The sequence below is a fragment of the Rattus norvegicus genome, chromosome 18 (genome assembly GCF_021556685.1).
Source record: "Rattus norvegicus strain SHRSP/BbbUtx chromosome 18, alternate assembly SHRSP_T2T, whole genome shotgun sequence".
Classification (NCBI taxonomy): domain Eukaryota; kingdom Metazoa; phylum Chordata; class Mammalia; order Rodentia; family Muridae; genus Rattus; species Rattus norvegicus.
Window position 1 is genome coordinate 4,255,001 of NC_141551.1, and position 15,449 is coordinate 4,270,449.

General features: G+C 44.1%; 1 protein-coding gene and 1 long non-coding RNA gene across 34 annotated transcripts in view; one reads left to right on the forward strand and one right to left on the reverse strand.

The window, feature by feature from the left end:
* Positions 1 to 6,067, forward strand: part of LOC102546723 (uncharacterized) — a 14,234-nt gene extending 8,167 nt beyond the window's left edge. The window contains exons 2-5 of one of the 3 annotated variants that reach the window (XR_015642769.1): positions 3,713 to 3,934; positions 4,639 to 4,822; positions 5,186 to 5,339; positions 5,530 to 6,067. This is a non-coding gene — a long non-coding RNA (uncharacterized LOC102546723). The remainder of the gene's footprint in view (positions 1 to 3,712; positions 3,935 to 4,638; positions 4,823 to 5,185; positions 5,340 to 5,529) is intronic. The other 2 variants (XR_015642767.1, XR_015642768.1) reach the window with 2 other exon arrangements.
* The window catches only part of Osbpl1a (oxysterol binding protein-like 1A), a 205,195-nt gene that overhangs the window by 125,060 nt on the left and 64,686 nt on the right, over positions 1 to 15,449 (reverse strand). For 20 of the 31 annotated variants that reach the window (XM_087592207.1, XM_087592205.1, XM_087592211.1 and 17 more), the window contains 2 exon segments: positions 13,218 to 13,340; positions 4,179 to 4,260 (listed from right to left, as the gene is read on the reverse strand). In XM_087592207.1, coding sequence (XP_087448333.1) covers positions 4,179 to 4,260; positions 13,218 to 13,340 — 205 coding nt within the window. 31 annotated transcript variants of the gene reach the window in all.

The window sequence follows — 15,449 nt, forward strand, 5'->3', positions numbered from 1 at the left end:
ACGTGCCCATGAAGATGCTAACTGGAGCTAAGGCAGCACTACAGCAGCTCTGAAGGAGAGCAGAGCTGGGTGAGATGAGAAAGCAAGGCTGACAGGCAGGCTACAGAGAGCAGGGTGAGGACAGAGGTGGGTGTCAGACAGAACAGGAACATAGGGACTGACAGCCATTAGGGGCACTCTGATGCACTCCTTCTATGCTGCATAGTTTTTATATCAACCAACACAGGCTAGAACCATTTCAGAAGAGAGAATGTCAACTAAGAAAAGTACTCCATTAGACTGGCCTATAGGCAGGGCTGTAGGGAATTATCTTAATTAGTAATTGATGTGGAAGGGCCCAGCCCATTGTGGCTGATGCCACTCCTGGTAGTCCTGTTTGCTATAGTAAGCAGGTTGAGCAAGCCATGGGGAGCAAGCCAGTAAGCACCACCCTACCATGGCCTCTGCATTGGCTCCTGCCTCCAGGTTCCTGCCCTGTGCTGAGGTTTGGTCTGTTGCTAGGTATTGTAATGCTAAGTGTGGGCCCCCAAGACCTAGAGTCTACATGTAGCCTCTGTGACCCTGGCCCCAAATTATTTCTGATTGGTAAATAAAGATGCCAACAGCCAATAGCTGGGCAGAAGAGACATCGGTGGCATTTAGGTGGGCTTTGGGTCAGAGGAGAACCATGAGGGGAGGAAGGTGAATAGAGGAGAGGGAATCCACTATGGGTTAGGAAGAGGAAGGAGAAAATGCCTTGGGTTAGGTAAGCCATGAGAACATGGCCCTGAGGGCTGGCCAATTGGAGTTAAGAGCAGCCCAGAAGAAACCTAGTAAATATTAATAACGGGGTTATCAATAGGAAAATAGATTCTAACAGCACGAAGGGTAGGCAGCTGCCCAGTTATTGTGCATTTAAGAATTGTTGTAAATATAAAGGCTGTGTGCGTCTTTCATCCAGGAACGCAAACATCAAAGGCAGGGCAGAACCTCAGGGTGGGATTGAATAATCACTGAATCAGCCCTGTTTGAGTCTCTGTCCTGAATCCCTTCCATGATGGACTCTGATGCAGAAGTATAAGCTAAATCTGTTCTCTCCACAATATTTATGCCCATAGTGCTTTCTGACAGCAACAGAAATCCTAACCAAGACACACTCCAGTGAAGCCTTGTAAACATATGCACTGTGTGGCAGGGATCGAGGTAGAAAACGTTTTCCCTTGGATCCAGCAAGGAAGAAGGGCACTTTGTTTATTGTTTAGGGTGGGAACCAGAGAACTCCTAGACTGTGAATCATCTAGTTATGAAATCCCAATCTCAAAGCCCCAGCCAGGACACAGAAGAAACTCTGTAGCCTTCAAAGAGACAGAAGTTGCTGTGGGGACACTTCACACCCAGGAAGAGGGCAAGCACACCCATTACGGAGCTCAAATGAAGAACAATGCAGGGATGGCTGTCGTGTAGACTCAAGACTTAGTTAGCTACAGAGCCCAAGCTAGGGAGTGAGTACTTCAAGGAGAACCTTAGATTGGTATCTGTGTAATAGGTAAGAGAAAATTATAAATACATACACATTAGAAAGGTTGGGTTGCCATGGGAAAACATTTTTACATTTGTTTTACTGTGTGTGTGTGTGTGTGTGTGTGTGTGTGTGTGTGTGTGTGTGTGTTCATGTATGTAAGTGGATGTGTGCACACCATGGCATACATGTGGAGGTAAAGGATAACGGGAAGGCTGCTGTCTGCTTTCACCAGGCGGGTTCCAAGGGTTGAACCAAGCCATCAGGCTCAGTGGCAAGCACCTTTACCGCTGAGCCATCTTATAGGCCTATAAAACAAATTTTAAAACCACCATCTACAGTCTCTGGAGCGAGAAAGGCATGTAGACTGAAGATTACAAAGTCAAGGGATAAAGCACGGAAGAGACAAAAGTGAGAGAAACAAACCAGAAAATGATTCTTAAAAACAACAAACAAACCCACCAGATGCAAATTAGAAGAAGCAGGAGGTAGCCCACCAGGGCCTCCTTAGCTTACTGGCGCCTCACTCAGCCCAGCAAAGCCCTGGATCTGACCCCACACACAAGGAACCACATGAAGCAGGAAGCAGAATGCAACATGAAAACTTGGAGCTTTCCAGAGACACGAAGAGCTGGGGACGACATAAGAAAATCCCACACTTATCTGTCAGGCTTCTCTTCTGGTGCAAAGGAAAAAGAACAAGACTTTTAAGAGAAAATAGCTTTAGAGTTTCCTAGATTGAAGAAAGGTTACTACTGAACTTGTAAGTTAGGAAGCAGAGACTCAAGCAAGCTATAAATTCAACAAAATTCACCCTCAGACAGAATAAAACCATACGACATCCAAGATACAGTCAGCGGTGCCCCAGCGAGAGAGCAGAATGCTGGACAGTCAGCTGTGGAACAAGGCAAGGCAGAAGAGGGTGGAACCACGTCTTCAGAAGTAGATGCTGGGGCCTGGGGTGCGGCTCAGCTGCCAGAGCCTGCCTTGAATGCTAACCACCTATGAATCAAGGGAAAGTTAAGAAGAGAGAAGGTACTAACAAATAAGGGCAGATAAAGACACGAACACATACACAAACACAAAGTGAGTGTAATAGACATTCAAACAAAACAGGGAGGTCAGAGGGCAAGAGCATGATCTCAAAAGCTACAGGCATTAACTGTGGGAGCTCTGCAGCCAGGATGCAAGCCACGCAGTTTCCCTGGCTTCGTCCCTAGTTTGGTTGCTTCACAAAGGTCTTAGTGACTTGAACAACCTCACATTTACTAATCAGCAATGCAGTACTTTCTCCCCAAATCCTGGAGAAATGCAGTCCAAACGTATAAGCTAGAGAGGTCGTTTGTTTCATTAACCAGAGAAAGAGGGGGACATGGCAGAAAGGAGGGGGAGGGGAAGGAAAGGGGCAGAGGGGAGGAGGAGAAAGATGGATTTCATATATGTAACATGCTCAAAGGCTGGGAGACAGCACTCATGGAGGTGAGGAAGGCTGTGTGAACCACCAGAGCAGAGGTTACCATACTGGGAAGGGAGGGGACAGTAAGCCAAGCTCACCAAGGAGTGAAAGGGTGGTGCCACAGACAGACCTGCGTCAGGAGACAGGTTGAGGAGCCACCAGCACTGCTGCACCATGCCCCAGGGGATGTGCTAGCCACTATCTAGACAGCCTCCTTGCTTACAAGGTAAAACTGCTGCCCCTTTAATAGACTGAAAAGACTGGTAATATGCCTTTAAGGTTGTTTTTTCTTTTATTTCAGCTAAGGCTCTTTGAAGAAACCTACATGAAACAGACATAATCACATGACTGTAGCTGTGTGTGTGTAAGAGAGAAAGGGAGAGAAGGTCTATGTGTGTGGGGGAGAGAGGGTGGGGGGAGAGCTGGAGAAAACTTTGCTCATAAAGCTTAATTCTCTTCCCACAGCAAAATGAATCTGCTAACTTTCTTTCTGCAGTAAGCATGTATAACAGGAATATAAACCTAAACAGAGCATGCTCAGGAATGCGCCCAGCCCTACATGTGCATTCCTATATGAGCATGTGTGGGTCTCCTGATAAACTCTCTTTGTTTAAGAAGAGCACTGCCTTCAAATAATGTCAGTGCCCTCCTTCCTCGAGGTTAAGTCTCCCTGCCCTCATTTGGTTGTGTGACGGGGCTGTGCACATCTTGTTCTGTTGTTAATCTACTTCTGCTATTATGTCCACCTCTGCCCTGAGAATCCCTCCCCTTTGCTGAAGCCGTCAGAGACCCAAGTGCAAGCTGCTGCCGTGGAACACGGCCCCACAAGGCACGCTAGACTGGGCAGAGGAGCATGCCCACCGGCAGCAGAGGCAGCATCAGTGTTAGCACCACCAGAACTGGGAGCTGGAGAGAGGGCCCAGAGGTGAGCAAGCATGGTGCCCACAGCCAAAGTCACAGAACCCAACAGACTGTCAAGGGTCAGTCATGTTCTTGTTCTCTCTCTCTCTCTCTCTCTCTCTCTCTCTCTCTCTCTCATTCTCATTCTCTCTCGTTCTCTCTCTCGTTCTCTCTCATTCTCTCTCGTTTCTCTCTCTCTCTCTTGTTCTCATTCTCTCTCGTTCTCTCTCTCATTCTCTCTCATTCTCTCTCGTTCTCTCTCTCTCTCTCTCTCTCTCTCTCTCTCTCTTTCCACCCCCACCCCCACCCCCGCTCCTTCCTTACCTTTGGCCACATCGCACTCCTTAATCATTTTGAGAAAGTTGTAAATTTCTTTATCTAGTCTCTGTTGACATGTTTGTGCTCTCTGAAAGAAAAAAAAAAGACAAAATTAAAACAAACCAAATAAAGAACTTTCAAAATTACTTATACATTAATGTTTCTATCAAAACTTGCCATTTGGATATATATATATATATATATATATATATATATATATATATATTACAATATCTTTACAAAAGGCTATGAATAAAACATTTAGCCAAGTAGTTTAATAAGTATTTAATTCCAAACACAGTCAACTGTAGACACCACCCAACTACTTAATTAACAATGCCCACTCTCATTATGCCATAGATATAGAGTTAATTTCTTTGATTTGCTAGAACTGAATAAATTAACCAAGAGATTATAAATTGCATGTCTTAGGGATACATTTTTAAACTGTTTTTTGTTTTAAAAGATCCAGATGGCCCTAACATTTGGAAATCGCATGCTGGTTTTTCATTCAGCATTTTAAATACATGCTGCCACCACCCACATCATCAGACCCAGCGGACATTTTCTTAACTCAGTTGAAGCTCATAAAAATAAGGGGAAGTCAATTACAAAGAACATCCTTCCTTGAAATTTTATCTCTCTTCATGGTAAGATCCCTAGAAGTAAAACATAAATGTAAAAGCCATCCTCTGACTTGGTCCTCAGCCTAGAGCAGATTCAAAGAACAAAATACAAATTACTGTCAATTTGAAGTTGGGTTTACATAGCAAAAATAATGAACAAGAAATCATACTAGAATTGCTTGCCTGTGGTAATTGAAAATATTTATTCTAGCCAGGTGGGGATGGAGCACACTTTTAATCCTAGCACTGGAAGGCAGAGGCAGACAGATCTCTGAGTTCAAGACCATACTGGTATGATTTCTACAGTATGATTTCCAGAACGGCCAGGGCTACTCAGAGAAATCCTGTTTAGAAAATAAATAACTAATTAAAAAATACCTATTCTAGGAACCGTGGCCTTGGAAATATTATAGTCCCTTCTGTGTGCAAAGTAATAGACCCAGCTTCCTTGCTTTGTACTTGTAACCCCAACTGGCCCATCACAAAAGCAGTTGCTTATTCAAAATTGAACCTAGTGTAGCAGTGTGCCAAGGTGACACAGGTAAGCACTCTGTCTCCCATTCCACCTTATAAATGTTTGAACTCTTATAAAGCTCAACCCAACCACAGCAGAATTATTCATGGGACCACAATAGTGGCAGGCAGTGTTCTCTTTTAAATTTGCATTATCTCTTCTGTTTTGAGACTCCTAATGACATCTAAATATAACTCACATTTACTTATTTATTCAGGAGAGAAGACCTGTTCTATGGCATGTGAAACCACAGAGGAGAGCTGGTTTGCTGGCTCAGTTTTCAGACACTGCCTGTGAACACAGGCTGACAGGGAAGTCCATCTGAAATCACAGCAGCCAAGTGCATGGCTCCTGACTGCTAACAGAAGACCATTCTCACTCCGTGCACATTAGGATTCCCGCTCATGTCCAAGTCAACGCCGCCACCCACTTGTTTCCTTGCCATGGTGAGAGCTGTGTAAGGAAGCACTGTCTGCAGACTCCTGATTTAATGCACAGTACAGCTTCTGAGTGATAACTGAAGGCCACCCTCCACAGTGTCACATACTGAAGTCACAAGCTTCTTCACTTAGCATTTTCATGTCAAAGCTTTAAAAAACATTCCTTTGCTCAATGGTGTAAAAGGTACACAAAAGTCAGCTAAAAAAAAGTTTATGAACGCAGTATAAGATAATGCTTATTGACACTAAATGACACTAAAAAGGACAGTGGTTTTCATTACAATAATAAAGTACATTCTCTAATCGGCTATCCCCCATTTTGGTAGTTATAAAAAGCGAAAATCTTCTGGGCTAGGCGGGATTCACATACCTGTCAGTCCCGGGACTAAGGAAAAAGCTGGGGCTATAGTATCATGAGCTTTTGCCCAGCCTGGGCTATACAGTGAGACCGTGTCTCAAAAATTAATGCTTGTGAATCCTCTGTGGTGTCTGGCATGGGGCCTCGTTATTGAGTTCTAAACCACTGACATTATGCCAGTGAAGTTGGAGTTCTAAATTTGATTTATTCAGTATATAAGTAAACTCTCATTATAAACAGTGTTCTAATATTAACATCTGACAATACTTTTAACTTTATCCAAGTTACCTGTGCAGACTATTCACACAGCAAGATGGAACCCATGAGCATAGAGGCCCAAACCATCAGCCAGCTGCATGGTGAGCAGTCCACCTCGACTCATCGTCCCTTCTGTCCACACAGTCTTTAGCTATCGCACTCACTGACTCAAGCTGACGCTCCTCTCCATGCAGGGCTGGACCTCGGCCCCCAGCACACATGCACAGATGTGCAGCTTGACCTCCATATGGGTCCCCCAGCAACTGGAGCGGGGCTATCCCAAAAACTGTTGCTTGTCTGTGGAACCTATTCCCCAATAGGGCTGCCTTGTCTGGCCTCAGTGTGAGAGGATGTGCCTAGCCCTGTACAGACTTGAAGTGCTAGGGTAAAAGGATCCAGGGGATGGGGATCCTCCACCCTCTCAGAGCATAAGGGGAAGGGGAATGGAGGGAGGAACTGTGTGAGGGGGTTCTGGGAGGGGGGAAAGTGACCAGGATGTAAAGTGAATGAATAAACAAACAAACAAATAAATTTTTAAAAAAGATGCCGCTCTTCTCCCTTGTCCTGACTCGGAGGATCACTTAAACTGCAGCAAGGGAGTGGGTAGCAAGGGAAGAGTGAGGAGTGGCAGGAAGGAGCTACCTCCGAGACACTTGCTATGAGAACCTAGTACTTTACTTAGTACTTTACTTAGTACTTTACTTAGTACTTTAGCAATACAAGTAGCTACTAGCATATACGACAGGACAGAGAGATAAGGCAGCCCAGAAGGGCACACAGCACACATGCAGCACATGTGCAGCTCAGTCCTCACGTGGGTGTGGCTCTGCTCCCATGTAACCTGAGAGTAGGAAATTGGCAGCACTTCTAACCACACTGCCATCGGGAGTGTCAACAGTGGCCACTGGACAGTGGGGGACAGAACAGCGTCCAGAGACAGGACCAAAGAACTTTGTGACGTGACAGGCATCATCTGCAGCTGACAGGGGAAGGGGTCATACAAGGCATATATATTGCTCGGAAGACATGAAACAAAATATGAGTTCACCTTATGGCATAAATATTACGGTTTAAAAATACTAGCCCTATCCTCAAAAATAACAGAAGCTAGAGCCTAACTTCTGCAGAGAGCGGCACAGTGGAGAGTGCTCCCAGTCGTCCCCTGTGAGGCTCGACTCCAGCCACCCTTCCCTGAAGGGCAGCTGCAGTCTGACTTCCCAGGCAGAAGGCACAGCACGCTGGTGCCTTCCAGTACTGGTCACTAGTCTGGCCCTGCGGCTGTCTTAACGTCTTACGTTGTAACACGGACAGAAAAATAAAAACTAGAACACCTTGGAAAGAGAGTGATTGTCCCTCACACATCCGGCTGCCAGTCTTGGAGCCCTGTTTGCCACTTCCTGACCTAGAGTGGCAACTGTCACTCCTCCTCCCTCCAGGGACGTCCTACCCCAACCTAATGGGAACCCAAGCTACATCGGCCCACCACACTGCTTCATTGCCTCCTAAGTCATAGCTTCGGTTTGTTTCTGTTTGCTTGCTTTTTGAGGCAGAATATGAATGAGCCCAGGCTAGCCTGAAACCCACTGTGTAGCAGACCACTCTCAAGCTTCAGGCAAGCCTGCGGCTTTAACCCTCTGAGTGCTGGAATAATCACATGTGAGTGTGCACCACTGTACCCGACTCTCTGCTCTTTGTGCACTGTGCACCTGTCATTACCAGTACATCAACTGTGCCAGACTTTATAGATGCACTGTCTTTACTAGTCTCTCAGTCTGTGACCTTCATCTTTCTGTAGATTCATTTTAGTTAGGAATCACTTAACTGAGTCAAATAAACCCACTCAGTTCCTTAGTTTACATTTAGCATTCTATGTTAATTATTTTCTATATCACAAATGTAGCTGAGATCCTAAAGAATTAAGCGACACCAACAAACAAAAGCCTCACTTGGTTAGCACCACCCACAGGATTTGGGAGTCCATGTACTGCTGTCCACGGGCCTTCTGATGGTGTCATACATTTCCTGCCTGCTCCTACCCTGAGCACTTGAGGTGTTTCTGGTTAAGATGAGGGACTGAGCCAGGTGTAAAGCTGTGCCGGTAATCAGGAAGCTGAGGTCAGTTCAAGGGCAGCCTGGGATACACAGCAATGTTCTATCTAAGAAGAAAACGGCCAAAGTGAGTTAGTGAAAACCCAGCATGACTTTACCAACTTAAATGTAAGCAGCTGTGTGAGGCTGGCATTAACCACACAAACGAATACTGAGCTTGTCTCCTCCCTCCTCTGAGCTGTTTTTTGATGTCCTCTCAAGTGGCAGGAAATGACTTGTTTCTTTTCTCCTCAGTGCCTTAACCTCAAGGCAATGACAAAGGCTGAAAGAAAGGCTTTTACTATAAGAGATCCTCAGTTGGAAGGATGATAAGAATGAGAGACCCAAGTATCATAGAGTTTGGTAACTTTTTCAATGCAGACACCACACCCCAAGTGTCATGTAAATGTACTTTTGGCCAATGCAATGCCAATGGATCTGTACTTAACTCAAATGACTGACAACTATGTTAGTTCAGGATACTCCTCACGATGTCTGTGGACACCAGAGGTAAATTTGCTCCGATTCCTTTAACTTCACTCAAAAATCAAAGATATCTCCAGTCTGTCTGCATAAGCTGCATGCTTCAGAGGTCATTTCAGATTTCAATTTTTTTGAACAAGAATGCAGACACTGAGAATCAAAATTTTCCCAGTTGCCATCCAAACTGCACTAGACGGAGATGTCTGCAGCCTAGAAAACCTGAACATACTGCACACTAGCTAAATTCTCAGTTACTTCTAACACGTGCTATGCATAAAGAAAAACTTGACGGTTTAGAAGTTAAAAGAAAAATGGGTTTGAAAGGGAAGAAAATACAATGTACAATTGAACTGGTAACTGATAATGTGCCTGAAAATGTGAAAAACATATTTTTAGAAAACTGTCTTTAACCATGTATCTTAAAGATGAGGAAGCTATGGTTTTCATTTTACTTAGAGTTCTAATTAAAATGCCTCATATTACCATAGTCCTAGAAGATGCTGCCTCTGCTGTAATCTATTTACATTTCATCACTCACATTGAGGCACATAAATAGGAAGGCATGCTTTTCACTTAGAAAATATTAACTACATTTTAAAGCATTTAGCATAATTTTAATTTTTTATTTAAAATTTAATCACACGTATTTAAATCCTCCCTATTTTAAAAGACTTATTTTTATTTATGTGTAGGTGTGTGTGTCTTTTTATGTATGCATGGGCATCGAATGCAGGTGCCAAAACAAGCCAGAAAAAGGCACCGGGTCCCCTAGAGCTGGCATTATACAATGCGGGTGCTCAGAACTAACTCTAACCGCTTAGCCTTCTCTCCAGCCTCTGTTTTCTATGTTTTGATGCCATTAGTCTAAATGTCTGATAAATGTTACTTTCTAAAATTCACTTGCCAAAGAGTTATGCTTATGGTTAACAATACGTATTACTGTAAAACAGTAGATAAAGCAATCAACCAAGTTTGTCAGACGCCTTCCACAAATCATGGACTGGCTCAAATTCTCTGATGTTCTACCATAAATTAAATTAGGAACGATGGTCCAACAGCCCTTGCTCATTGAGATTAGAGGCTGCCCCCTTGCCCCGCCCCATATACCTACTGTCAGGAAAGGGAAGGTGCTGTTGTCCTTTCAGATAAAAATGTCTCCACTCATTACTGGTGCTGTACCCTATCCTTGAGCAGTGGCCGTTACATATGGAAAGCAGTTTTCAATGGAAGTACTGGCCCAGAAATGCATCACTATGGTTGCATTGTTGAAACTCTGAACTATGGAGTGAAGTCATAAAGGGACAGGTCAGGCTCCACACTTCCCACCTACTGGAGGTAATTTGCAAACACAGATGTATTTAACATAAAAACAGACTCAGAATGTCTTAGTTTGGGTTTTACTGCTGTGAACAGACATCATGACCAAAGCAACTCTTACAGCTGGCTTACAGGTTCAGAGGTTCAGTCCATTTTCATCAAAGTGGGAGCATGGCAGCATCTAGGCAGATATGGCACAGGAGGAGCCGAGAATTCTACATCTTCATCCAGAGGAAGCCAGGATCGGACTGTCTCTAGGCAGCTAGGAGGATGGTCTCTAAGCCCACACCCACAGTGACACACTTCCTGCAACAAGTACCACTCCCTGTGGGCCAAGCATATTCAAACCACCACATTCCACTCCCTGGCCTCTATAGGCTTGTTCAAACACATGAGTCTATGGGGGCCATACCTAGGCATAAAATAATGCAAAATACATTTAGTACCTCTTATTTATGCAAAAGTCCCATAGTCTAAAACAGTCTCTACAATGTTAAAAGTCCAAAGTTCAAAGTCTCTTCTGAGGTTCGTGCAATCTCTAAACTGTAACCCTTTAAGAAATCAAAACCAAAAAGCAGATCATATATATCAAACATCATGCAGGATCTACATTACCATTCCAAAAAGTCAGTGAGGAAATACTGGACCAAAGAAAGACAGAAAACCAGCTGGGCAAACTCCAAACTCTGCATCTCCGTATCTGTTTTCAAAGCAGTCTTCAGATCTCCAATTCCTTTCATCCTTATTGACTGCTATTGGTAGATCTTACATTCAGGAGAAACAGACTTTGTTTTCTTGGGCTGGTTCCTCTCCCTGTTAGTAGCTTTCCTCAGCAGGTATACGATGGCCCTGATATCTGTAACATCTTAGGGTCTCCAAGGCAACTTCTTCCAATGTATGGGATCCACACATGATCTTCTGGGCTCCTCCAAAGGGCTTGGTCACTTCTCCAGCTCTGCCCTCTGTAGCTCTCTAGGCTCTGGTGGACTCCACTCCACTGCTGCTGCTGTTCTTGATGATCATCCCATAGTACTGCCACCTTCAATTTGCTGGAGTCTTCGATGCAACTAGGCTTCACCACTAGCCCTTCATTGGCTCCCTTCATGGTGCCAAGCCTCAACATCTTTGCATGACCCCTTCAATACTGAGCTGTCAACCGCCACTAATGCTGCACCTTCACCAGTGGCCTTCCCTGGGCTCCCAGTGCCAAGTCTCAGATGCTCTCCATGACCCTTCATATCTTCAAGCCAGTACAATCTAGGTGATTCTTATTCAGCTGTAGTACGAGGAACAACCGTGGCTATCTCTGGAACACAGCTTCTTTGTGCTCTCAGAAAACACTTTGCAGAAGATTTCACCTCAGTGATGCTGGTCTCTTCTTAATCACAACTAATTTATTAGCTCTAGCTAACCAGCATTGATTGTCCCAGTAATCTCTTCTATCCTAGGCTCTAAAGCCAGGTTCACATGGCTGAAGCTGTTGAGTTCTGCTGCTTGCCAGGGCTGGAACATGGCCTCCATGTTCTATTACATTATCACCAGCTTTCTGCTTTCCAATTCCTTTACTATCTCAACTTAGCTGTCCTAAAATTTGCTCTGTAGATTGACCTTGAACTCAGAAATCTGCATGTCTCTGTCTCCTGAGTTCTAGGATTAAAGGCATTTACCACTACACCTGGACTTACGCTTTTCTCTATTTGGAAGTTGCTTTGTACCAGACTGGCCTTTAATTCAGAGATCCACTTGCCTCTGTCTCTTGGGATTAAAGGCGTGTACCACCATGCCTGGGACTAAGCTTGTCACAGTCCTAGTACTTCAGTTCTGGATCAATCCTCTATCTCTGTACTGTAGTTCATTCTGAACTAAAATTCCAAATAAAAACAATAACCATGCCCCTTGTTCAACTGCAAAGGCATAAACAATAAGCTTAGGGGGTGGGATCTGGCACTGAGGTCACACTCCCTTAATCTGTTTGTGTCCTTGAACATAAGGTTCAGCTCCATTCTACTTCCTGGTCCCTTGATTCTCTGAGCATTTTGTCCTTTTCCTTTCAGAGCGCGCTACACTCAAAATGCTCTTCATGAGACAAACCAGAGAACACAGTCTCTACTGGGCTTTCGTGAGACTTCTTTGTCAACGCAATTAATGTAAATCTCTTTACCTTAGCTCAGGCACTCTTCAGGCAAGTGCAAAAAGCAGGCACATTCTTTACCAAAATACCACAAAAACTGTCTCTACACCATATACTGGAATTTTTCTCTTCTATAAAACCTCTTGGGCCAGGCCTGCACAGTTGAAATCACTCTCAGCAACAATGTCTTCCATATCCCTACTAGGATGTCCTATTAAACACCACTTAAAGTTTGCACTGCTTTCCAAAGTCCCAAAACCCAAATTTCTTCAAACAAAAAGCATGGTCAGGTCTATCACAGCAATACCACAGTCCCTGGTACCAACTTCTGTCTTAGTTAGGGTTTTACTGCTGTGAACAGACACAATGACCAAGGACAGCATTTAATTGGGGCTGGCTTACAGGTTCAGAGGCTCAGCCCATTGTCAAGATGGAAGGATGGCAGTTTCTCGGCAGGCCTGGTGCAGGCAGAGCTGAGAGTTCTACATCTTCGTCCAGGGGAACCCAAGAGCACACTGTCTCCAGGCAGCTAGGAGGAGGATCTCCAAGCCCACCCTTACAGTGACACACTTCCTCCACTTCCTCCAACAAGGCCACATCTCCCAAGAGTGCCACTCCCTGGGCCAAGCATATTCAAACCACCACAAAGAACATCACAGCATTCTCACCAAAACATTTTATAGTGCTGTCAAAGCAGAGGTACATCAGCAGAATGCTACTGGACAAAGAGCCCTATTACCTCTATTGTCAGAAGTCCTAATTTCAAAACCTAGCCTCCTAATAAAAGGCACGGGTAAGCTAGCTACGGCAGTTGGATGGGGTCTGCTTACCGCTAAGGACTCCTTCAGGTCCATGGCGGAAGCTACATCTTCCTCTTCATCATCAGTCACCTGATCCTGGGAGCAGTAGTGAGTGCTGTATGCGGAATGTTCTTCAATTGCTTCCAGCCACTTCTGAAACAACCCAAGAATTACATAACATTTTTACTCCAAAAAACAGTAGTAATATATGAAGCATAACATTTACATAGAAGAAATAACTATGGCAAAAACACACTCACAATGACATTAGGACTGTTTCTTGCCTGTGATCTGCCTGCATAGCAAGTTAATCCTAGTGCTCTTAGAACATCATCTATACATATATGTATTCATTAATGCTTAAATATATTCTAGAAATTAAGCAATGAATAATTTTTTCACTGAAAAAGGACTCGTTTCCAACACTGTTGAATAATTTAATTCACAGCAGTGGGTTTGGACACAATATTATGAATCTAAAATAAAAATAATATACACAATAATCAGATTATTTTAAGAAAGCCAACTGCCTGATGGTTTCACTTTTACAAGTTTTAAAAAGAAAATTCGTTTGAGAAAATGGACTAAAAATACTTCCTTGTTTTCTCACAAAATTGCATGTGGTTATTTTTACAATCCTGTGAAATACTAAGAAATAGATAGCCAATGGATGGTGGGGGGGGGTAGAAGAGATCAGATGAGGAGGGTAGGGAGGAATACAGGAAGGAATAGCTGGAACTAAGGGTCATTTGACGAGCTGTATGAAAACCTGATGCAGTAGAGAATTCCTAAAATACACACATATGTGAAAAGTCGGAATGAAGTCATCAAGTACTAATGAATCAGTAATTGCAGGGAGTGGGAAGAAAGGCAGACCCACAACAGAACAAAGGGCAGAGAGTGAGAGAATTTGGAAAACCCAGTCCTCAACGGGACGGGACGTCGCCATCAAATCCTTCCCCTCAGAGCGCAGGGAACCTATGAAAGAGGAGGCAGAAGATTGTAAGAGCCAGAGGGATGGAGGACACCAGGGAGAAAGGCCTTCTAGACACAGCAGCACCAGCACACATATGAACCCAGAGTCTGAGGGGACAGAGGGCACCAAGGAGAAAGGCCTTCTAAACACAGCAGCACCAACACACATATGAACCCAGAGTCTGTATCAGCACACACAGCCCTTGATCATCTAAACCGAAAGGGTCCCAGAGCTGAGACAGGAAGTAGACACAAGTCCCCACCCCTAACCCAGAAGCCATCTCTAATTGATAACTACTCACAAAGATGAGTTTCTCCAATGGAGTCTTACTGAGAATACAAACCACCTTAGGGACAGACCTCATGCCCAGCAGTACACGGCCACCACCAAATGAACTCAGTGGCACCTTTGGAGGGGCCTTGTCTCACGTTTGTCTGAGCATTATATCCATTGTTTAGCTTCTTTCCTTCCTCCCTCCCTCCCTCCCTCCCTCCCTCCCCCTTCCCTCCCTTCCTCCCTTCCTTCCCAAGTCCTTTAAATACATATTAGAGTTTCCAATGCTGCACTTTTACAGGATTCATGTGCATCCGTTACTTTCTCTGCATCTGAGTTTCTTCCTCTGCATGTTTCGTTGTTTTTTCCAAGTTTAACTGTAACCAGCTTTATTAAAGATTTTTTTCATAAACAATCATAGTATTTCAGGCAGGACATGGGCAGACAGTCAACAATATACAAGAACTTCCAAATTCCCTTCCTGTATAAACTACCCAAATCAGAAAGCCACCATAAAACCCAATGAAGTCTTCATTCAAGTCTTTGAAAAGGGGAAGTAGCTCAGAGTGAGGACTGACACTTCACATTAAGGGTGTTGTTCAATGACTTTCCACACGCCGACCCTGGCTGTCAGGAACTGAACGTGGCAGAATCATCAGTCTGAAGAACCACAATCTTTTATAAAAAACCAGCGCTCTTCTGAGAACACGCGAGGAAGTCACTGCAAAGTCCACATTGCCCAATAGACTAGAAAACCAATTTTGGGGGTCAGGTTCCAACAGGTCTCTGACTTTAAGGGAATTACGTCTATGTTGATGGTACAGGGGAAAGAGGATATAAAAATGAATTGAGTTTTCCCAGACCACAAGACACTTTGTGCCTTGGTGGCCACCTATGCAAGACCAGGATGTCTCTCCTAGAAGCCAATAGGAGCCTTTCAAAATTATCAAGGAAAGAGGTTTTCTGTCCTCAATCCAGCTTGGGTGATATTTTGTTAGTGACACATGATCCTT